The 26,311-nt window shown below is 41.5% G+C and overlaps 1 protein-coding gene across 2 annotated transcripts in view; it reads right to left on the bottom strand.

The window, feature by feature from the left end:
- Positions 1 to 1,256: 1,256 nt before the first annotated feature.
- TMEM198 (transmembrane protein 198) overlaps positions 1,257 to 26,311 on the bottom strand; it is a 28,174-nt gene continuing 3,119 nt past the window's right edge. For both annotated transcript variants that reach the window (XM_075829180.1, XM_075829181.1), the window contains exons 2-5: positions 19,718 to 19,973; positions 18,151 to 18,726; positions 5,766 to 5,965; positions 1,257 to 4,939 (exon numbers count right to left, since the gene is read on the bottom strand). In XM_075829180.1, the coding sequence (XP_075685295.1) occupies positions 4,796 to 4,939; positions 5,766 to 5,965; positions 18,151 to 18,726; positions 19,718 to 19,880 (1,083 nt within the window). In that variant the 5' untranslated portion in view covers positions 19,881 to 19,973 and the 3' untranslated portion in view covers positions 1,257 to 4,795. The remainder of the gene's footprint in view (positions 4,940 to 5,765; positions 5,966 to 18,150; positions 18,727 to 19,717; positions 19,974 to 26,311) is intronic.

Here is a 26,311-nt window from a genome sequence, read left to right as displayed (position 1 = left end):
CTGCTATGCATAAAATACCAAAGAACTTCCTTGTACAGCACAAAGGACGTCGTCTCCTATAGATATGATTTCTCCACACACAATTATTTTTTATAACGCCAATCTCAAGACGGTTTAGCACCCATTAAATTTAAAGCTCCCAGGAATAAACAGTCTTTTACACCGGGCAACACTCAGCCAGTGCAGCGAGCGCCGATCAGCGAGACATCGTTGATCGGCGCTCGCTTGCTCCTGTCACACAGAGCTATGGATGGGGACGAGCGGTCATTACTCCGATCGCTCGTCCCCATACATTATCATGTCGACAGCGATAATATTTCACTTTTTTAAAACGATACGATCAGCAGATGATCGACCGTTTGCTTGATCATCTGCTGATCGCTGCCCTTTTTACACAGGTAAATTATGGGCAACGAGCGTTATATGAAAGCTCGTCTGCGCGATAATCGCCAAGTGTAAAACCCCCTTAAGTGAGATGGTTTTCTGGGAGTCTGATATTTGGAGTGTTATTTCCTCAGATCCAAACAATGGGCTTATGAGTTGACTTGCTGGGGAAAATAATAGCCCAAAATTGTCTGTGCCTTAATGCCCTTTTACAAGGGCCGATGGTCGGGCAAACGCGCGTTCAAACAGATGCTTTTTCCCGATTATTTATGCAGCCAATAAAATTGTCGCTTGTCAGCAGCCCATCTCCCTGTGAAAACATTAATAGTGACGATTGTTCGTCCCAATAAATTACCAATCCTGGCTCCGTGTGAAAGGAGCAAATGACCGACCGAGCTCTCTCGTGGAGCGGCGCTCATTTTCGAAGCCCATATCGGGCCGTGTAAAAGGACCTGTATGTGAAGAGAATAAATTATTGTTAAATTGGTTGTCCCCTTTGGACAAACTCTACTTGTTAGAAGGGTCCCTTAAGAATAAGATGATCACAAAGTGTCCCCCTGCTGGGCCCCCCAGCGATCAGCTGTAATCTGTGGGGAAACCTGGCAAGAAGTATTTCCTTGCAGTGCCACCACAGGGGAAACTAAGCATTACACAGTGCTCAATGAGATCAATGGGTTGTCTGTGTGATGCAGGACAGGACAGGTCCTCCAGAGAGAGAGACGCTCTTTACTCTGTCCAAGAGAAGAGGATCCTGGACAGAGCACCCCGCCCCCCCCCCCTCCATTAACTAAAGAGTTCCCTAATAGGGTGTGTAAAATACCCATTAAATCTTTAGGACCACACCAGGATATCGTCTTTAATAAATGGGACACTTTAGTGAAGAGTTGAAATAAATTACTTTAATGAAGAATTGGGTCATATTTACAAGAGACGAGGGGTTTGGCACAGATAAAAATATTTGAAACAAGAAAATGTCTCCCTCCCAAAAAGAGCTAAAGCGAGCGCCTTCTCACATGCAAGTCAAAATCCTCTCATCCACAGACACAGCTACATAACCAGTGAGGCCTGTCACAACGCTTTCTTCCATGGCATAGAGTGGTCTGCTGACATACAGTGGAGGCGGCCATTTTGTCAGTCTCATCAATAGCGTGCAATCCATCATTAACCTAAGAAACAACGTAGGTGTTTTGTGATTGATATTCACGTTTTGTTTAAAATTCATGCCAAAATGGCCGCCCAGTGCCAGGAAATGGCACTCTAAGGAGAAAAGCTAGGTAAAATGACCCCACATAGACTTGTCAGAAAATGGCAATGCGTGGGGTGCATGTGCTGGGATCCCAACCAATTTCCAAAATGAAAGGGCTTCAGTTGACTGAACTGATCCCTGTGCATCGATGATGTTTCGGCCCACAAAAGGGCTGCCTGTGTCGTGACTTAGGCAATGAGTTTTCCTTGAAGGAGTTCTTATGTACTTATTAATCACGGCTTATTCATCAGTCTATCTTCTACACTCCTGAAATATATATTTACTATATAAAATAACGGTTTGTGATTGTGCCGTATGAGATAAATGCCATGATGAGGGCACTTTGGCGAAATTTTCCCTGCAGAAATATGTGATGACGTGTCCAATGATATCTAGCTATTGGCTTAATGTCTTAACAACCAATGAGAGTTCTACTTTCATTTTCCAAACTGCACTGAATTGGTTGCTATGGGTAACAAGGCACATTGGCCTCGAGTATAAAAACTAGAAAGGGTCAGTGTTGTCCATAGCAACCAGACTACCAATCAAAATTTTTGTTGCATGAAAAATGGATTAAGATTGGTGGCCATGATTATGAATTGTTGTTTGTACACATTCTGCCGCAAGAATGGCGGAATCTCCGAAAAGCTTTGATAACGTGCGCTATTTTATAAAATCATTGCAGCTTGAAATAATGGGGACCAGGGTTTAACCACACCACAAGTTATGAAGATTTAAAGAATAGACTGTTTAGTACAAGACTCCACTTTTTGTAATCAAAACCATTAGCGGGTGGGGGTCTGTGAGGTAAGAACCTACTAATTAGTAGGACAACGGGCCTGTGATACACTACCGAGCACTGTGCCCCTGTGGCCTAAAGCTTGGAGAGCTTCATATCTCTAAAGGTGCCCATATACATTCGATGAAAGTCAGTCGAACCTGCCAATTTTGGCCGGACCAGCCTATGATCGAATGTGCATGGAATCGGGAGCAATAGCTGTCGTCCGTCAGCTATCTATATGGGCACCTTAAGCTATGTCGATGACATTGGGTTAGATGGAAATGTAATCTGTTCTAGTAAAAGGTGGAAGCCGCCAGATCAAGGACCCCCACCGATGCTATCAGTAGTGTAATAGAAGTGCTCTAACAGGTGACCATAGACACTCCGATAGTACGGCCCATTGGATGAGAGGCCATAGTGATAAATTCTGTGCACGTACAGGTTCGTGACGATTATTCTTCTGATTGCGGCCACATTTTTGTGTCTATGGTCACCCAGACCCTAGAATGAAACACCTCAAACTAACCGGTACCCATTAATGTCCTGGTTCTAAAAGCGATATTCACATAAATGAGTTTCGTTATTATAGCCTCAAAACAATGGATAAGAAAGGCTTTGTGCATGGCGTTTCTGCACATAAACCATATACACAAGAAGAACCCAACAGATAATCAATAGATCAAAGAGAACATTTACAAGCCACTATTGTACACAACAATTTGTCTTCCCTCTGACCAGCTGTGTTCGTTTAGGAGACACATTATTACCAAGGTCTACATTGGACTAGGCGAGTTACCTTTAAGAGGTCCTCTACATTTATTTTTAGAAAAATCTGATTAACAGTGCAGTTAGAGATGGAGACTGGTATACTTCCAACCTGTTTTTCCGTCGCTGAGCCATTTGAGACAGACTGGTTGCTAGGGATGCAGTTTTGGCCTCATACCTAGCAACAAGTCTGTCTCAGATTGCTCAGGTATTCGGCTCACTGCTACAAGAAGAAAAGGGTCTGGAAGATTATCAGTACTCAAATCATGCCTTTTTTTCCTCTCTTAATGCCATATTAATCATATATTTTTTTTAAAAACAAATGTAGGTGGAGAACTTGTGTTAGTCTAAAAAATGGCCTAATTCCAGTCTTTCTCAATAGTACTAATCAGAGACATGGCATCTGGCAACAGAAAGATTGGAGCAAGATTAAAAAATTATCTTACCCGTTCAAATCCATATTTTGATCATAGGGGGCAGTATAATAGTTAGAAATTATACTCTGAATATTTAGTTAGACCAGAAGCTGTATGGTGTTGAAAGGTGGGACCATGGGGATAGGCTCAGTGCAGTTGTTACTTTCATTCGCCCACAAGGGGGTGACGTTGAGCACTGTAGAATACACCTCCCAGGGTGAATATTATGGAGAGTACTTGGCCATGACCACCATCCATTACCATCTCAGGCTTCTAACATTCATCAGGCATATTCCTATATGATATAGAATTGTACAGAACTGTGCTCTCATTGGACATCATCCACAAGTTGATACATTGTTGCGCTGTATAATGAGGCCATAAGCTCGTTATATCTACAGAAAAATGGGAAGGAACAATATGAGACGAATGACAACTGCGTCTTCATCCTTCTGTCCACCATGCGCCATTACCAACCATACTCCAACACACATAAGCAGCTCACTCTGTCACCCACCCTCACCCCAATAACAATAATTTAAAAAAACATCCATTGAAAAACTTCAGAAAATTCTAATTTTACCAACCAAATCAGTCTTGTGGCTTTTTTTCCTGAAAGTGATTTTTTTGAACCTCTCCCACTGGATCTTACAATTCCTCTAAATTAAATATTTTTATAATTTAAATAAACTTTTCTTGACTTATAATATACACAACAAATCCTTGTCCATACATTTGCACATGAAAAAGAAAAAAAAGAAAAACATGCCCGGTGGTTCAGGGCCACTAGCCGACACTGCAGAAGGCTCAGGATAGGAGTTAGAGGAGACAGACGTAGGTTGGTTGACTCGTATTCCCTCATGGTCCTTTGTCCAGTGGATCCAGTTCTCAAGGGGAGAGGTAATGGAGGTCCATTTAAGGAGAGATCAGAGCTTGAAGTGGGACCACAGGGAGGTAAGTTGGAATGTCTATGTGTGTGGTGTTTGTAGAGAGGTAGGTGGGAGTCATCGCACAGTGTATGCAGAGTTCAGAGAGTGTCTGGTCACTGCTGACAACACATTTTGTCAATTTCTGCAATATAACGTCAGGTAACTCCTATGGGTTCTCATTGTCACAGTGTTGGAGTTGTTACAGCGCGTTGTCTGTGTGTCATTGTGATTCCCTTTCCTCCTGGGTCTTCTTCCCTGCTCCTCTGGCTCTGTGCTATACTCGTACGGCTGATGCTGCTCCGGAGGTCAGTGGTACCCTGGAGCCGCAGTCATAGTCCAAATCCACCACCGTGTGAGCTCCAGTCATCCGGCCTCGAGATGAACCCGACTGCTGGTCTCGGAAACTCTGAATGTAGCTCTGGAAGAAGACATTAGACATTAATCAGGATCAACGAAAGATTTTTTAGATGACCGTTGAATTGAGGTTCCACCAATTCCAAAGGTACTCTACTTGGCCAAATCTATATAGAGGGTGAAGGGTGGCTCCAAATTACTCTAGAGCCACTTACAACAGTGGTCAGGCAATAGAAATTGGTCAGGAAACATCCAATTTCTTTCCCCTTCATGGATTTTAGATTGTTGGTCCTGAGAACATCAGATTTTGGGTGGTCAAGTTTCACATAGGCACCGTGGACCAATGAGACATCTAACCTATCCTCAGCATTGAGCACACTCCGTCTCATAGATGAGATATTTCCATAGTAAAAGAAGTTGTAACTTGTATATCCCAAAAGCAATATCATGCCCAATCAAACTATGGTCAGGGTCTACCAGTTGTCTATCAAGGTGAATGGTAAAACCAGACTCTGCTATATGAAGGCCTAGTGTGGTGGTCAGAAGTTCTCAAGAGGTTTACTATCATCCATTTTATGGTTAATTCCTCTACTTGGACTGAATGCAAGTTTAGGTACCAGTGACATCAAAGCAGGTGGCCATTCTGGTTACCGTGCAAGAGAATGTAGTCAATCGTATCACAAGGAACAATGATATCCAGGGACACGTAAATGGGAACTCTACCTCGGTGTTCTGACATGTCATAAAGTCAGAAGATTACATCGGTTAGGGATCCATGAGCTGGTTCCTTAAACAAAGGGGCCATGTGCTCTGTAGAGAACCCCTTCGGAGACATGTTAGATTTAGATGGAATTCCCCTTTAATTGACATATTACATTCTAAATACTCACTGGGGAGATTACATCACCATCAAATCGCCGAATAGGAGTGGGTTTTCTGCGGAAGGCTGGCTCAGGTGGATGCGGTGTTTTGTGCTGTGGGTGAGGATGATGATGGTGAGGTTTCTTCTTTTTCTTCTTTTTTTCCTTACGCTCCTCTCTCTGCTTTATTTTCATAAGTTGGACCCGGCGCTGTTGCCGACTGATGATAACTGTTGGGTAGGTAAGAAGGAAAATAGATCATATGTCATACACAGACTATTAGGTTAAATCCAACATGGTCTATATTACTATATATAAGAATTATACAAGCTGTACATATACACTATAATTATATATCCCAGAAGGTGCCCAGGTTATACCAGCATGGTTCATATTACTTTATACAAGATGTATAACTTACTGTATACCGGCTGTAAATATATACGGTACTTATATACAGAAGATGTTTAGGTTATACCCGCATGCTCCATATCACTATATACAAGAAGATGTATAACTTATACCAGCTGTACATATATAATTATATACAGAAGATGCCCAGGTTATACCAGCATGCTCCATAGCACTATATACAAGACGATGTATAACTGATACCAGCCGTACATATATAATTATATACAGAATATACCAAGGTTATACCAGCATGCTCCATATCACTATATACAAGAAGATGTATAACTTATACCAGCTGTACATATCTAATTATATACAGAAGATACCCAGGTTATACCAGCATGCTCCATATCACTATATACAAGAAGATGTATAACTGATACCAGCCGTACATATATAATTATATACAGAAGATACCCAGCTTATACCAGCATGCTCCATATCACTATATACAAGAAGATGTATAACTTATACCAGCTGTACATATATAATTATATACAGAATATACCCAGGTTATACCAGCATGCTCCATATCACTATATACAAGAAGATGTATAACTTATACCTGCTGTACATATATAATTATATACAGAAGATACCCAGGTTACACCAGCATGCTCCATATCACTATATACAAGAAGATGTATAACTTATACCAGCTGTACATATATAATTATATACAGAAGATACCCAGGTTATACCAGCATGCTCCATATCACTATATACAAGAAGATGTATAAATGATACCAGCCGTACATATATAATTATATACAGAAGATACCCAGGTTATACCAGCATGCTCCATATCACTATATACAAGAAGATATATAACTTATACCAGCCGTACATATATAATTATATACAGAAGATACCCAGGTTATACCAGCATTCTCCATATCACTATATACAAGAAGATGTATAACTTATACCAGCTGTACATATATAATTATATACAGAAGATGCCCAGGTTATACCAGCATGCTCCATTTCACTATATACAAGAAGATGTATACCTTATACCAGCTGTACATATATAATTATATACAGAATATACCCAGGTTATACCAGCATGCACCATATCACTATATACAAGAAGATGTATAACTTATACCAGCTGTAAATATATCATTATATACAGAATATACCCAGGTTATACCAGCATGCTCCATATCACTATATACAAGAAGATGTATAACTTATACCAGCTGTACATATATAATTATATACAGAAGATACCCAGGTTATACCAGCCTGCTCCATATCACTATATACAAGAAGATGTATAACTTATACCAGCTGTACATATATAATTATATACAGAAGATACCCAGGTTATACCAGCATGCTCCATTTCACTATATACAAGAAGATGTATAACTTATACCAGCCGTAAATATCTAATTATATACAGAAGATACCCAGGTTATACCAGCATACTCCATATCACTATATACAGGAAGATGTATAACTTATACCAGCTGTACATATATAATTATATACAGAAGATACCCAGGTTATACCAGCATGCTCCATATCACTATATACAAGAAGATGTATAACTTATACCAGCTGTACATATATAATTATATACAGAAGATGCCCAGGTTATACCAGCATGCTCCATATCACTATATACAGGAAGATGTATAACTTATACCAGCTGTACATAAATAATTATATACAGAAGATACCCAGGTTATACCAGCATGCTCCATTTCACTATATACAAGAAGATGTATAACTTATACCAGCTGTACATATATAATTATATACAGAATATACCCAGGTTATACCAGCATGCTCCATATCACTATATACAAGAGGATGTATAACTTATACCAGCTGTACATATATCATTATATACAGAATATACCCAGGTTATACCAGCATGCTCCATATCACTATATACAAGAAGATGTATAACTTATACCAGCTGTACATATATAATTATATACAGAAGATACCCAGGTTATACCAGCCTGCTCCATATCACTATATACAAGAAGATGTATAACTTATACCAGCTGTACATATATAATTATATACAGAAGATACCCAGGTTATACCAGCATGCTCCATTTCACTATATACAAGAAGATGTATAACTTATACCAGCCGTACATATCTAATTATATACAGAAGATACCCAGGTTATACCAGCATACTCCATATCACTATATACAAGAAGATGTATAACTTATACCAGCTGTACATATATAATTATATACAGAAGATACCCAGGTTATACCAGCATGCTACAGATCACTATATACAAGAAGATGTATAACTTATACCAGCTGTACATATATAATTATATACAGAAGATGCCCAGGTTATACCAGCATGCTCCATATCACTATATACAAGAAGATGTATAACTTATACCAGCTGTACATATATAATTATATACACAGAAGATACCCAGGTTATACCAACATGCTCCATATCACTGTATACAAGAAAATGTATAACTTATACCAGCTGTACATATATAATTATATACAGAAGATACCCAGGTTATACCAGCATGCTCCATTTCACTATATACAAGAAGATGTATAACTTATACCAGCTGTACATATATAATTATATACAGAAGATACTCAGGTTATACCAGCATGCTCCATGTCACTATATACAAGAAGATGTATAACTTATACCAGCTGTACATATATAATTATATACAGAAGATACCCAGGTTATACCAGCATGCTCCATATCACTATATACAAGAAGATGTATATCTTATACTAGTTGTACATAATTATATACCATTGAATGGTGCGGAGCTGTTGTACCAGGCATAGCCACAACCATATATACAGTGCTGTGCCTGTGTAAACAATAAATGGGGACGCAACGCTTGCTATAGTGCCGTCTCTCCTCCATTCTGCTGATCGGCACCCTGGAGTCGGAATTAAATATTGATGGCCTATCCTAACGAAAAGGGGATAATTATTCAAGTCCCAGAAACTCCTCTTGACCCCGCCCTCTTGTATAAGTCACGCCCCTTGAGCAGTTTTCAGCAGGCCGAAAATGGAAGAATTCAGCAGGACATGAACCTTTGCCTATTATGAATTATAGGGTCGGTCGTCTGATGATGGAGGACATGTGAGTTAGCTCAGCCTCGGTACAGGCTTCGCCGTCGCTTTCATTAAGAAACAAATCTCTTTAATCTTCGCTGTGATAAATCGTCTTTCAAGTCAGTTACAATCAGAGAGATAGCGATATCTCAATTATGCAGCGCATTGCCTGCTCTTTTATCAATTTTTCCCTTGTGATAGTATTAGCTGTGTTAAGGGGGGTCACCGCAGAGCAATATGGAGGGCATTCAGCCATCTTCCTGCAAACAGAGTCACATGCAGCGGCAGAGGGACCGCCGCAGTGTGGAGACTAATTAAAGTGGGATTGTGATCGTGAATTAATATTTAGGAATACGGCCAATATTATAATCCATGTATTAGATTATCTAAATATTCCAGGACGTCAAGTGGACCTTTATCCTTACTGGTATTACCCCCGCCTAATTCCATTTACAATGCCAGCAGCAAATCAATTTATGCTGCGGAATGTTTGCACATTTGTTGCAGAATTTCCCGATTGAAGTCAACGAGGAAGTGAAAATCTGCAACAAATGGCAAATGTTGTAATTTTTGCTGTGGAATAGCTGCATTTCCACAGTAAAAATCGCAATTCGAGAGAGAAAAAAAACTTTTTCTACCTTAAAATAATAAAAAGAGCATATTTACTTCCCTGGCGCTCCCATTTTTTTTGTTACTTCTTTGTATTTAACGTCCGTTTGCATCCGTTTTTCATTGTGCAAATCATATGATCATGCAATTCAAAGATTTCTCTTTGCAACACGTGATTAAGGCTGGGTTCACACGAGCATGTTCGGTCCGTAATGGACGGAACGTATTTTGGCCGCAAGTACCGGACCGAACACAGTGCAGGGAGCCGGGTTCCTAGCATCATAGTTATGTACGACGCTAGGAGTCCCTGCCTCGCTGCGGGACAACTGTCCCGTACTGTAATCATGTTTTCTGTACGGGACAGTAGTTCCACGGAGAGGCAGGGACTCCTAGCATCATACATAACTATGATGCTAGGAGCCCGGCTCCCTGCACTGTGTTCGGTCCGGGACTTGCGGCCAAAATACGTTCCGTCCATTACGGACGTAACATGCTCGTGTGAACCCAGCCTTATACTGAAAAAAACACACCAAAAAATTGCAACATAGATTAACACATGCGTTTTTTGATTAAAAAAAATAAAATAAAAAAATGGAGATCTAATAGAGGGAAACGCTACTAAGGGCTTATTCAGATGAACGTTGAAATCGTTCGTGTGACGGACTTTTTTTAATGGCTGTCACGTGACTGCCTGTATTTCTATGGGGCTATTCACACAGCTGTTGTTTTAAAGGACCCTGTGAACGGCCCATGAAAAAATAGGACATGTCCTATTTTTGTTAGTTTTCATGGATCCCTCAATAGACTCATGTCTATGGGGGATCCGTGAAAACGGGTCCCGCACGAGTGTAAATCGACCGTGAAAAATGTTAGTTTTTCATGTTTGAATAAGCCCTAACTGGCAGGAAAAAAAAAAAAAAAAACAAACCAACTCTTTATTACGATTTTAAAAAGAATCAAATACTGGATTATTAAACTTTCTGGATTATTTGATGCCGGATCAAAAGTTAATGTTAAAGGGGTACTCTGCTTTGGATAATCCCATTTTGTTTGTAGGGTTCCTCGATAATAAATTGATCTCAGGGTGTCCAATTGCAAAGGATTTGCACTAGATTCACAAAAAAATAGCACGTTATTAGGTTGGCGGATATATGTCACATGATCACCACGCCCAGTTACAGCCTCTCACCGGCACAAATTTGTAAGAGCTGCAAAATACGGGAAAACGGAAAAACGAAAAACTATTTTGAAGACTATAAGGGCAGATTCACACGAGCGTTGCGTTTTTGCGCGCGCAAACAACGCGGCGTTTTGCGCGCGCAAAAACCATTTGACAGCTGCGTGTGTCATCCGTGTCTGATGCGCGGCTGCGTGATTTTCGCGCAGCCGCCATCATAGAGATGAGGCTAGTCGACGGCCGTCACTGTCCAAGGTGCTGAAAGAGCTAACTCTTTCAGCACCCTCGACAGTGAATGCCGAACACAATATCGAAAAACCTGTAGAAAAAAAAGAAAAAGTTCGTACTTACCGAGAACTTCCCGGCCGTTGCCTTGGTGACGCGTCCTTGGTGACGCGCCTCTCTTGACATCGGGCCCCACCTCCCTGGATGACGCGGCAGTCCATGTGACCGCTGCAGCCTGTGCTTGGCCTGTGATTGGCTGGAGCTGTCACTTGGACTTAATTGTCATCCCGGGAGGTCAGACTGGAGGAAGAAGCCGGGAGTTAGCGGTAAGTCAGAACTTCGTTTTTTTTTCTACAGGTTCATGTATTTTGGGATCGGAAGTCACTGTCCATCGTGCTGAAACAGTTTAACTCTTTCAGCACCATGGACAGTGACTATCTCCTGACGTCGCGTACCGATAATTTTTTTGCCGGGATCGGCCAAAACGAGTTTGGCCGAACCCGGTGAAGTTCGGTTCGCTTGTCCGGCTTCGCTCATCGCAAAGACACTCCGTTTGGATGTTCGGAAACAGAAAAGCACGTGGTGCTTTTCGGTTTTCATTCATCCTTTTCACTGCTGTTGCGCGAATCACGCTCGTCCCACGGAAGTGCTTCCGTGTGGTGCGCGTGATTTTCACGCACCCATTGACTTCAATGGGTGCGTGATGCGCGAAATACGCAGAGTTATTGAACCTGTCGCGCTTTTTGCGCAGCAGACAAACGCAGCGCAAAAAGCACGGACTGTCTGTACTGCCCCATAGACTTGTATTGGTCCATGCGTGCCGTGTGAAAACCACGCAGCCCGCACGGACCGAATACACGCTCGTGTGAATCCCCCCTAACTCAGCAACAGACGTCCATTTTATACACATGGCTCAAAGTACCGTCAGTTAAATTTTTTTATAAAATACTATTAATGAATTAATACACTATGCATTTAGTTATAAATTCACCTGTGTGCAGTACACCTGAATAACCTGGTGGTGGTGCTATATTCTGCAGATTTAATACAGAGCACTAGCTGTAGATATTATAATGTCCTATTTGCATCGTAATGAACTAAACAACAAAGTAGATTGAATTACTGCTTCCCTCCCGAGTCTGAATCCACCAGAGTGACACCGATTCATTACACGCAGCCTATTGCTACTTAATTGCATTTCTCCTAATTAATTAAATTTATTAGAATTTATGTGCACAGGAAAAACACAAAAATGAAGGTAATTTTTTGTGTTGTGTTGTAACTGGATACCTGTATATTATATGATACGACCGGTAAGATTATGGTTATGAGCATACCGTCATAACCTTAACGCCAGGGCTACACTGAGGCTTTTTGTAGCGCCACTGATTGATCTTAAGGCCGGGTTCACACGTGCACGTTCGGTCCGTAAAATACGGACCGTATGTCGGTCGCATTTCCCGGACCGAACACACTGCAGGGAGCCGGGCTCCTTGTGTCATAGTTATGTACGATGCTAGGAGTCCCTGCCTCGCTGCGGGACAACTGTCCCGTACTGAAAACATGATTACAGTACGGAACAGCGAGGCAGTGACACCTATCGTCATAGATAACTATGATGCGTTGTGTTCGGTCCGGGAAATGTGGCCGACATACGGTCCGTATTTTGCGGACCGTACATGCTCGTGTGAACCTGGCCTTACTCTCGAATGACAGCTGCAGTCCACAAGACAGCATGCAACTCAATGCATTCATGTGTACTGCAGCTGTCACTCAAGAGTTCAAATCAATCAGTAGCGCTACAAAAAGTCTCAGGCGAAATTCACACAAAATTTTTCATTTTGCACGCACAAAAAAGGCAGCGTTTTTTGCGCATTGCAGTTCCGTGTGACATCAGTGTTTGGTGCGTGGCTGCGTGATTTTCACGCATATGTCATCCTTATGACACGCGGTTTTGAGGTTTAGAAAAAGAAATGAAGGAGGTGGTTTTATTTTTCCCTTCATTTCTTCATCTACTGTTGCGCGAATCACGCGCAGCACACGGAAGTGCGTCGGTGTGCTGCGCGTGATGCGCGAAAAACGCTCAAGTATAGGACATGTCGTGAGTTTCACGCAGCGGACACAGGCTGCGTGAAAAACACGGAATGTCTGAACAGCCCCATTCACTAACATAGGTCCATGCGACGCTCGTGTAAATAAGGCCTAAAGGGGTTGTCTCCTCACAGACAACCCATTTCATATGCTAGCCGGAATGGCAATCTGTTCATTGCCGCAGGTCTGGCTCCTGACACCCCCAGAAAATGGGCAGATGTTTGGAGGCGTTCTGCTTTCCGATTTTTCAGCCGTTTTTCGGGACGTTTACGGCCTGAAAAATGGCTGAAAATAGCCTGTGTGAACATACCCTTACAATGACAAGGGCTCTAAGGCTATGTTCACACAGTTTTTTGCAGGCGGAAATTCTGCCTCAAAATTCTGTTTGGAAGTTTGAGGCAGATTTTCCTCTCCCTGCACGCCGATTTTCGCTGCTTTTTTCGCAACGTATTTTGCCATTGAGCGCCGCCGGCATAAAACGTGGCGAAATACGCTTTCTCTGTTTTTCATTGATGTCAATGGGAGGTCAGAGGCGTAAACGCCCGAAGATAGGGCATGTCCCTTCTTTCTCCCGCGAGGCGGTTTTACCGCTCACAGGAAAAAGATGCCTCCGTCTCCGATTGAAATCAATGGGAGGCATTTTCGGGCCGTTTTAGACGAGTTTTGCGGCGCGGTGTCCGCATCAAAAAACTCATCAAAAAACCCTGTGTGAACATAGCCTAATAGTGAAATTGGTGACGTGCTTGTATGTGCAACTTAAAGGAGAATTACCAGAAGAAATGTATAAAAGTGTGAAGAAGTGTGTAATATATTACTTCTATAAGGGCATGCCCCCACGTGGCGGATTTCCTCCGCAACTGTCCGCATCAATGCCGCACAGAATCTGCGTTGCAGATTCTGCTGCGGATCTGCCCAAAATGTGCAGTAAATTGATGCGGACTAGCTGCTGCGGACTGCGGGAAAAGTGCTTCCCTTCTCCCTATCAGTGCAGGATAGAGAGAAGGGACAGCACTTTCCCTTGTGAAAGTCAAAGAAATTCATACTTACCGGCCGTTGTCTTGGTGACGCGTCCCTCCTTCGGCATCCAGCCCGACCTCCCTGGATGACGCGGCAGTCCATGTGACCGCTGCAGCCTGTTATTGTCCTGTGATTGGCTGCAGCCGTCACTTAGACTGAAACGTCATCCTGGGAGGCCGGACTGGAGACAGAAGCAGGGAGTTCTCGGTAAGTATGAACTTCTATTTTTTTTACAGGTTGCTGTATATTGGGATCGGTAGTCACTGTCCCGGGTGCAGAAACAGTTACTGCCGATCGCTTAACTCTTTCAGCACCCTGGACAGTGACTATTTACTGACGTCTCCTAGCAACGCTCCCGTCATTACGGGAGCCCCATTGACTTCCTCAGTCTGGCTGTAGACCTAGAAATACATAGGTCCAGCCAGAATGAAGAAATGTCAAGTTAAAAAAGCAAAACGCATCCGCAGCACACATAACATGTGCATGACAGCTGCGGACTTCATTGCGGAAATTAGAATCTCCATTGAAGTCAATGGAGAAATTCCGCAATGAGTCCGCAACCAGTCCGCCACTGCTCCGCAACAGACAGAGCATGCTGCGGACACCAAATTCCGCTCCGCAGCCTATGCTCCGCAGCGGAATTTTACGCATCGTCTAAACGAACACTGCTAAATTAAAGTGGAAGTCAATGGAGAAACGGCTCCGCTGCGGATTAACGCTGCGGAGTGTCCGCAGCGGAATTTAAGTGAAATTCCGCCACATGTGAACCCAGCCTAATGAGATATCATCACAAGCATTACAGGGCTAAAGCTTGAGGCTGCACTACTGAGAGATTCTGATGACAACATGCTATGAATGACTGATAGGCCTCAGGGCCTCCCATCTATCAGGAGAACAGGGGTCCGGCGGGTTTGGAGGCTGCCGGAAAAGATTGAACAGGGAGAAGGCCGTTTCTCCCTTCTAGTCTGAAAACAGTCAAATTAAGCCGTGGACCCCACTGATCAGACAGAGATATGGTGGGAAACCCCCTTTATCTGTCACCAGTTTATTAATTCCCTATCTCCTAACTAATCTAATATCCGCTATGATGGTGATAACTACAGTCTGATTTGTTTTCAAAAACGTTTATTATTTGCAAAGTTATGAGCATTTTTCTAAATATGCTAATTTGGTTATACGTGCCTAATAGGAGGTGACTCTTTCTTTTCACTCTGGGGGGTGTAATGTTTTCTGTATGACGCTGTCCAATCAGCTTACAGCTTCTCCCCCTTCCCTGCCCAGCAACACAGTGTGATCATGTAGTATACAGCTTCCATTCCTGACTGTGTATTCAACTGGTGACACCTCAGGTTGTTTCACAGCTAGACCTGCGACCTTAGAATCTCCTCTTTCATATGCCACCAGAACCGCTGTTCTAGGTGGTCCACAGCCTGAGATATGGCTATTTGAAGTGACCCCCCCCTCCCTCCAGCCTCAGTCTCTCACACTCTGTGTGAAGCAGCTTCATGCTGATAGGACAGCGTCAGAGGCTGTGAGGAGGCTCCGCCTCATGAGAATCGCTGCTGTTACCTCCCACTTTTCTAGTATAGCCTCATTTGCATATTTAGAAAAAAGCTCATAACTTTTTAAATAATAAAGGTTTTGGGACACAATTTTCGCTAGTATTATCAGTGTGACAGCGACTATTAGATTAGCTGGAAGATTGGGCGTTACTAAACTAGTGACAGATCCCCTAAAGACAAAGTCCACCCTCTAAATCTTTTTTTATTGTTTATATCCATCTAAAAAGTAAAATTATGCAACTTTGAAAATAGTCCTAATTAAAAATCGATCATTTTGTGTCTACAGCTCGTATGTAGGCCTATATTTTCCCATGGAAACAAACCCTGTGTAGTCTGATCCTGCGGTCATATTGCAATCCACCTGTCCCCTACTTCCTGCTAGTCTATCACATGTAAGTTAGTAAGGGTATGTGCACACACAAAATAAAAAACGTCTGAAAATACGGAGCTGTTTTCAAGGGAAAACCACTCCTGATTTTCAGACGTTTTATAATCAAAGTCGCATTTTTCGCTGCATTTTTAACAGCCGTTTTTAGAGCTGTTGTTCTATAGAGTCAATGAAAAACGGCTCCAAAAACGGCTAAAGAAGAGATATGCACTTCTTTTTCACGGGCGTTTTTTTTACGCGCCCGTTTTGAAAAACAGCCGCGTAAAAAATGCCGATTGCCAATTGAAATCAATGGGCAGATGTAAACGGCCCGAAAATGGCTAAAAACACTCTGTGTGAACATACCGTAAGGCCCAATGCACACGACCGTGTTCAGTCCGTGATATACGGTCCGCATGTCGGCTGCATGTCCCGGACCGAACACAGTGCAGGGACCCAGGGTCCTAGCATCATACTTATCTATGACGCGAGGTGTCACCGCCTCCACGCGGGAATACTGTCCCCGTGCTGAAAACATGATTACAGTGCGGGACAGTAGTACCGCAGAGAGGCAGGGACTCCTAGCGTCATAGATAAGTATGATGCTAGGAGCTTGGGCCCCTGCACTGTGTTCGGTCCGGGACATGCGGCCAACATGCTGACCGTATATCACGGACCAAACACGGTCGTGTGCATGGGGCCTTAGAAGTACGAAACAGTAGCAAGTGATTGCAGGATAAGACTACACAGTGTTGGTTTGTGGTCTAGTGCCATGGAGAGACATAGGTCTGCAGAGGAGCTGCATACATTAGGTTTTTGCAAAGTTTTTTCATCCTTCATTTTAGATGCATCGCAGGAATAAAAAATAAAATATATGGTTGGGACGGTGTATCTTCCTTTTTAGACTATTACAGATTTTGTGATACGGATTCATGGAGCGTTTACAGGTCAGGTGGTGGAAAAATCCCGTTTTCAAAAACCCCATTTACGTGTAGTAGAAAAATCCTGGGTACTTGGTGTGGATTTTCGCAGCGGTACTATCACACCACATAACACGTACGTAATACATATGTTCTATGACACCATTTAGATTTAAGAAACAGTTCTAGGAATGCCTCCTGAATTCTTTCTCCCAAGAACCGCACTGCGCTACCACATGTACATAACACGGTTGAGCGTTTGTAATGCTGCGGTTTTCTCCATTGTAGTGAATGGGAAAAAAACGCAACCACCTTGAAAATGAAGAAAAAAACAAAACTGGCTGACAGGAAAACTGACATTGTTGCCCATAGCAACCAATCACAGCCCAGCTTTCATGATACCAGAGCAGTTTAAGAAATGAAAGCTGAGCTCTGATTGGTTGCAATGAGCAATGAGGATTTTTTTTTTTCTGTCAGACAGTTTTGTTAAATTGAGCCAACTTGTGAATACACCCAAAAAGGAAGATTCATGAAAAACTGTCTTTGTTGCCCATAGCAACCAATCACAATGCAGCTTTAATTTCTTATACTGCTCTTGAAAAATGAAAGCTGCCCTGTGATTGGTTGCTATGGGCAACAAAGACCGTTTTTCTGTCAGACAGTTTTCATGAATCTCCCCTATTGTACATACTGTAACTTTGACGGTCATATAGACATATTACATTATAGTATTGGTGGGTCATAGACACCCAAACGATTCCTAAAATTAGGCGACCACTACTCCAGGTGTCGGAGATTTTAAGTGACAAATAAGATATGGATTGATGTGGGTCCCATCTTATCGACCCCCACTGCTATTATTTCCACACGTCTATATATTATGTTACATTTAGGTGCAATTCCCCTTTAAATAGCCGTACATTGGTCTTTATGAATGGCTGGGCACCTACCTTCTGTGTGCGAGTAGCCCTCTGCTGTAACTTTCCACTGGACCAGGACTCCCAGTAAACTGAGTACAGGCCAGATGCCAAGAATAACCCAGCTGTACCAGCACATGGGCTGCGGAGGGTCCACCTTCATACGCTGGTACACGTACTGCACCAACAGAAAGAGCTCAATAAAGTAATCAACAGTCACTGTCATGATGGCGCTGCCAAAGACTGCAGTGGAGAGTGTGGTGAAGAACCGCTGCCATTGTAAGGTCAGCACTGCAAACAGCATCCCAATCCCGAGAAGTAGCGCCACCGGGACCCAGACAGTGCGCGGGTGGTAGAACTGCTCCATGACTATCAGTGAGGCTATGGCTAATAACAGTCCGAGCAGTAAGCCCACCATGAACAATCCCACACTCCTCACCAGCATGGTAACCAGGCCACACAAGACGCCAATCCCAAGGCCAATGCCCACACTGGCCTCCACACTCAGCTGTGTGTCCAGAACCCGCTCCTTGTAGCATAGCATGAAGATGACCACTGAACCAAACATGAGGCCCGTCAGGAACATGACGGCCTTGAAGCATCGGTAGCCTGGAAGGACAGAAGGGGCAAATGATAAAGTCAACATTACCAATGAGACGCGGCCAAATATGGAGGAAATTGTCGAGTTACACAATATAACTCCATGACCTGATTTTTACCACTTTAGTCTACAGATTATGTATTATACTCCAGTCACATCCAGAGCTGCACCCTCAAATCTGCTGGTTTCCTGTTAACTCTCAGGTTACATGATCTCTAATGTCCCTGTATCTCACAGCTAGTTCAATGTTTTTGCAGAGAATGCTTTTCTATGATGCAGTGTAGATTTTGAGGGTTTACACCATACAGTAGTCTCATTTGAAACATTTTAAAGGGGCATTTCGGTTGTAGGTATATGAAGCATATTCATTGTATAACGAAAAGTTCTGCAACTTTCTAATATACTTTGCGTTTCAATTTCTCACCATTTTTAAGAGCTCTGCTTGCAGTGACTGAACGGAAACATCCTTGTTTACATCCAGAGCTTGAAAACCCATCCCGATCTTGTCTAGCTGATGATCAGGATGGGTTGTCAGCCTCTATATGTAAACAAGAATGTTTTCATTCATTGAAGGCAAGCAGAAATATTAAAAATGGTGAGAAATTAAAACACAAAATATATTAGAAAGTTCCAGAACTTTTCATTATACAATCATTAAGCGTTGTTCGCTGTTATCAGCCATTTCAGATTGGAGACAAGCTGACTGTAGTGTTTTTCAATGGGATGAGTGACTGGGAGACCTGGAACATCCCCGCCCCCAATGATGACTACATTATATCACAATCTTCCTCCATTGTGAGAACCTACTAGGTGTGACTGATATCAGCCGCTCCTCTATTAGCTGCACTTTTTATTGTGGCCTTTATGGTTAGTGCTCCTTTAAAAATATATAGATGACAATTATATGTTACCCATCATCCCTCAGTTACATGAAAACATATAGAGGTTGTTGGGTCCCTTTAAATCATTTAAATCAACTGATGATAATACGACACTTACCAAAGAAACAGTAGATGATTCCAAAAAGGCAACACATAGCGCAGACCACCGAAGGGACCACCTGGTACCTCCGCTCTATCTCCTGCTCACAGGGGGGAGGCCAATCTTGCCCCGGCTCAGGGGCAAACTGCTTAAAGTGAAAGGCTTGCATAGTGGTGGTCATTTCTTCAATAGGAGAACCTGGAAGTCCTGCAGCCGACCTCAGTATCTTATTGACATTAAGTAGTCGGTTCCATGCAACGACTTGTCACCCATCCTAGAAAAGAGCCAGTGAGGTAAGGGTTAATCTTCCATAGAAGCACAAGGACAATGAGCGCAGTCAGGATGAGCCGTACATTAGACATGATTTCCAGGAACAGGAAGCTGCAGATGTTTGGGATGTAAAGAGACTCAATAATTCTAGGACTATAGGCCGGAAGGAAAAGCGATTACATTTTTATCAATTTTACACAACTGCTTAGTGAATGTGCCAATTTTATGTAAATGCCTTACAATGGAATGCCTAAATCTACAAAAAAGATTGACTACCTTTGAAAATACTTTGCTACTAGTTATTCTGTACTCATATGGGGTTGCAAATACAAATATATGTTGTTCTCCAGTCACAGCTAAAGCTGTTTTCAAAATTTGCCCTGGGCAATAACCTACAATTAACAGTTATGTGACTTAACCACTAAGCTCTAAGGAGCTTTCTGGCAACAGGAAACGGGTAGAATTCTGACTGCAGCTTTGGTTGGGAATAGAGTATAATGCAGGATCAGGGCAGGATAAGTAAAGCAAAGTATTTGCAGAGTCACTCAACTGTTTATGTAAACATGCAACATGTTTAAAAGCAAAGTATCCATATTCTTATAATTGTTGAATGAGTATCCTGCAAATATGTCTGCAATATTCTGAGAAAACTGTAAGATTGTGTCAAAGGATATTTGCAAAAGGGTGTACAAACATAGCAGTGCTGAGTGTGTCATTTGGCATACAATTAGCAAGCAATTAAGACTGGTTCTCACAATGTCCACACAAAAAAATCACAAGTAACAAATACAGCTCTGCTACATCTGTACGTAGAGATTAGTAGAGGAGATCTCCACTTTTGATATTAATTTAAAATAGATTATCCCTCCATGCTCAGGTGTACACCACCTATTGAATTGTAGAAGTGATAGGAAAAGGGGAAAGGAGGAAAAGGAGCGTGGAGGGTTAAAGTCGCCTTCAATTAAGGTCTATTGATACCGACTGGAACAAGAGCAGAAAGATTGTGTTGTGCAATGTCCCCTATTATTATTGCCACGTTGTAAAGTATTGATTGTTACAATGTGTCATTACGACTTTTATCTAATTCACCAAGGTGGAAATTTTGTTTTTGGTTTAATCACTTTGGTGAGAAATAGAAGAGGTAGTGCTGCAAGGATGATTAGTATATGTAAAATTCCTTGCATACGCACCCCGCAAGAGGTTATATTCAGATTATGTGAGCAACTGCGTATTGCTTGATTGCGTTTATGGTGTTATTCCAATTGGTTAGTTGGTTATACTGTTGTGCAATACGTTTTATGTACAACGCTATTGCTTTAATCCCAGTTGGATATACACCTTATTCAGCAATATGAGCACTATCGTTATGAACTGCCAATTCCTAGTATATACTGTATTACATTCAGGCGGCCGTGCACATAGGTAGACAGGCTCTGTTTGATTTGTAAGTATTACTAGATAAATTCAATTATGAGATTTGCTGGTTTTTTGCGTCAGCAAATACTCAGAATGTAAGCTATCAGAGCCACGGCAGCTCGGTGGCCTATGATGATATTACCACCACGTTCATTCGTTCCCCTTTTGTACGGAGCGAGCTCGCAGTTCAACAACCTGTAGTGCTGTAGGATGTAAGCTGTCAGAGCTACGGCAGCTCAGGAGCCTGTGATGGTATTACCACCACGTTCGTTCATTCCCCTTTCGTGCGGAGCGAACTGACAGCTCAACACCCTGTAGTGCTATTGCCACTACCTCCGTTCGTTCCGAATTTGCAGTGGACGAACTGATTGCGGTAAGATTAGATTTTAAAATTTTTCATTTGCTAATCTTGCCCTCTATAGTCGAAAATCTTTCCCTATTGCCAGGGTCGGTATGATCCCGACGCGCGTTTCACTGATCAAAGTCAGCTTCTTCCGGGGGCGGGAGCATTTTGTTCCTGACGCTACTTAAAGCCCAGGATTTGATTGACATTGAGTGTAGCCAATCAGTTACAAGGTGATTTGTTACACTGTTTCTATTGTGAAGGGAACTGTGATTAAATTTAATCCCGCCCCCGGAAGAAGCTGACTTTGATCAGTGAAACGCGCGTCGGGATCATACCGACCCTGGCAATAGGGAAAGATTTTCGACTATAGAGGGCAAGATTAGCAAATGAAAAATTTTAAAATCTAATCTTACCGCAATCAGTTCGTCCACTGCAAATTCGGAACGAACGGAGGTAGTGGCAATAGCACTACAGGGTGTTGAGCTGTCAGTTCGCTCCGCACGAAAGGGGAATGAACGAACGTGGTGGTAATACCATCACAGGCTCCTGAGCTGCCGTAGCTCTGACAGCTTACATCCTACAGCACTACAGGTTGTTGAACTGCGAGCTCGCTCCGTACAAAAGGGGAACGAATGAACGTGGTGGTAATATCATCATAGGCCACCGAGCTGCCGTGGCTCTGATAGCTTACATTCTGAGTATTTGCTGACGCAAAAAACCAGCAAATCTCATAATTGAATTTATCTAGTAATACTTACAAATCAAACAGAGCCTGTCTACCTATGTGCACGGCCGCCTGAATGTAATACAGTATATACTAGGAATTGGCAGTTCATAACGATAGTGCTCATATTGCTGAATAAGGTGTATATCCAACTGGGATTAAAGCAATAGCGTTGTACATAAAACGTATTGCACAACAGTATAACCAACTAACCAATTGGAATAACACCATAAACGCAATCAAGCAATACGCAGTTGCTCACATAATCTGAATATAACCTCTTGCGGGGTGCGTATGCAAGGAATTTTACATATACTAATCATCCTTGCAGCACTACCTCTTCTATTTCTCACCAAAGTGATTAAACCAAAAACAAAATTTCCACCTTGGTGAATTAGATAAAAGTCGTAATGACACATTGTAACAATCAATACTTTACAACGTGGCAATAATAATAGGGGACATTGCACAACACAATCTTTCTGCTCTTGTTCCAGTCGGTATCAATAGACCTTAATTGAAGGCGACTTTAACCCTCCACGCTCCTTTTCCTCCTTTCCCCTTTTCCTATCACTTCTACATCTGTACGTAATTGAGGGCCTCATGCAGAGTTGTAGGTAGGGTTTCCTTCATCAAGGTCAAAGATTCAGTTTTTAGCTCTAGCACTGTCTCTAAATACCCTGGCTAGAGCAGAGTAGCCTGTTGCCACCCCCCCCCCCCCCTCCTTGGCACCAGATGCCCCACCGCAAGTCAACCTTCTAGCAACATTTCTGGCCTCATGCCTCAATAGCCCCAAATGTTTCAACCCATTGTTATAGCTGGGTATAACTGATTTAATGCTGGATCCCATAACTAAACATGCCCATTCCCATGCCTGGCATTGATTGTTGCTATTTCCTCTGTACATACCCCCAGACTATCCTTATATCTTTCCTCCTACGTCATAAGGATTACACTTTAAAGCCTCATCTGATGTGATGGCCAGAAAGCCTCTTGTGTGGGACACAGCTGTGAACTGAACTGACACAGCGCAGAGCTCTCCCTGATGCCAACACTGCACATAAAACACCAGTATATAGGGTGGCATCTGTATATGGATCATGCAGTAAGAAGACCTGAGTGTATCCCTGCTTATTAACACAATACTCTGCTGGAGACTTCTGAGCCCCACATCCATTATGTAACCCCAGGCTAATCACCCACTGAATGACCCCAAGCTCATCATACATTGTGTCGCTCCTTGTCCATCACCTTGTCTGTGGGAAGTAATCTATCATATTGCAACAATATGGACTATATAGTATGTATGTATATATATATATATATATATATATATATATATATATAATTTGAGAGATAGATAGATAGATAGATAGATAGATAGATAGATAGATAGATAGATAGATAGATAGATAGATAGATAGATAGATAGATAGATAGATAGATATTAACAATGTATACAAATTCTATTACCAAGCACATATTGTACACACTCATACCAAGAATCGTCACAATATATACAAACATCCTGCGAAAACCTCAGACTTTACATACACAACGCAGTCAATAATCAGCCCATGCAAAACCATAATATATATTTAACCCTACTGATAGTCAGCAGACAAGAGGTCACGTGATCAGAGAATCCTACAGTCAAACATCGAGAACACATATACATATCATATATACAGTACTGTATCAGACAGTCTGTAGACACATTATATGGTACATAATCTAGTAATTTTACATGTATACAGCACTGTATCAGACACTCTGGATATATTATATGGTCTCTATATACTAGTGATGCTACATGTATACAGCACTGTATCAGACACAATATGAATATATTATATGGTGTATATATTCTAGTAATGCTACATGTATACAGGACTGTATCAGACACTCTATGGATATATTATATGGTGTGTGTATATATTCTAGTAATGCTACATGTATACAGCACTGTATCAGACACTCTATGAATATATTTTATGGTGTATATATTCTAGTAATGCTACATGTATACAGGACTGTATCAGACACTCTATGGATATATTATATGGTGTGTGTGTATATATACTAGTAATGCTACATGTATACAGCACTGTAACAGACACTCTGTGGACATATATTATATTATATTATACTTTAGTCATTCTAAATGTATACAGCGCTCCTACTAAATGACAACAACACTCACAGATTAATTATAAATTCAATGAAACTTTATTGTTACATATAAATAAATAAAAACACATGAAAATGTAAACATACCCACGATGAAGGATTAACCCCAAGGTCTATAGCCCAGAAGAAGCAGGGCGAAGCACGTGTCGGGGTGTTACCCCTTGGTCTGTATGTTCCACTTCTCCTGTATCTAGTATATGATTGGCTTTTTGTATGCATTGTGCACTTTATACCCAGTCCTAGTATATACTTATGTGGCTTACATGATTGCAGCATTTGCACTTTCCATTTTTTATATGTACTCCATCTGATTGACTTTAGACCTTGGGGTTAATCCCTCATTGTGGGTATGCTTACATTTTCATGTATTTTTATCTATATGTAACAATAACGTTTTCATTACATTTCTAATTATTTTGTGGGTGTTGCTGTCATTTAGCAGGAGGAATTCATTATTTAGACAGCACCTGTTTTCCTTTTTGGAGCTAGTACAAGCCCCTTTCTCATAGGTGGTAGTGTGTATACTGCACTGTATCAGACACTGTGGCTATATTATATCTTATATATACTGGTGATGCTACATGTATACTGCACTGTATCAGACACTGTGGCTATATTATATCTTATATATACTGGTGATGCTACATGTATACTGCACTGTATCAGACACTGTGGCTATATTATATCTTATATATACTGGTGATGCTACATGTATACTGCACTGTATCAGACACTGTGGCTATATTATATCTTATATATACTGGTGATGCTACATGTATACTGCACTGTATCAGACACTGTGGCTATATTATATCTTATATATACTGGTGATGCTACATGTATACTGCACTGTATCAGACACTGTGGATATATTATATCTTATATATACTAGTGATGCTACATGTATACTTCACTGTATCAGACACTGTGGATATATTATATCTTATATATACTGGTGATGCTACATGTATACTGCACTGTATCAGACACTCTGTGGATATATTATATCTTATATATACTAGTGATGCTACATGTATACTGCACTGTATCAGACATTGTGGATATATTATATCTTATATATACTGGTGATGCTACATGTATACTGCACTGTATCAGACACTCTGTGGATATATCATATCTTATATATACTAGTGATGCTACATGTATACTGCACTGTATCAGACACTGTGGATATATTATATCTTATATATACTAGTGATGCTACATGTATACTGCACTGTATCAGACACTCTGTGGATATATTATATCTTATATATACTGGTGATGCTACATGTATACTGCAGATCTTTCAAAGCTTGGGGTATAGATAGGGTGATATGTGGTATTAGAGGTGGGGATGCCAAGAATTTGCTAGCTCAGAGGGAGTGCAAGTGGATTATTACGCTTGGAACTATGGCCCCTGTTGGTTTGAATGAGACACTTAGTTTTGCGCCATTTTTGTAATCCCTCTACCATTTTTTATTTGTTTGTGTTTTTAAACTGTATGTCTATTAATTTTTATATTTTCTCCTTCTAGTCTTCTACTTTGGCCATTTTCTGACCTGTATATACTTACATTGATCCATGATCGATATACTTTTGAAACATCTGTTCTACTGCTTGTGAGATGTTGATTCTCACTATTTGGATCTGCCTGAAATCATCT

Source organism: Rhinoderma darwinii, chromosome 6 (assembly GCF_050947455.1).
Source record: "Rhinoderma darwinii isolate aRhiDar2 chromosome 6, aRhiDar2.hap1, whole genome shotgun sequence".
Lineage (NCBI taxonomy): Eukaryota > Metazoa > Chordata > Amphibia > Anura > Rhinodermatidae > Rhinoderma > Rhinoderma darwinii.
Note: the sequence above shows the minus strand (reverse complement) of the source record. Positions and strands in the feature narration are given on the sequence as shown.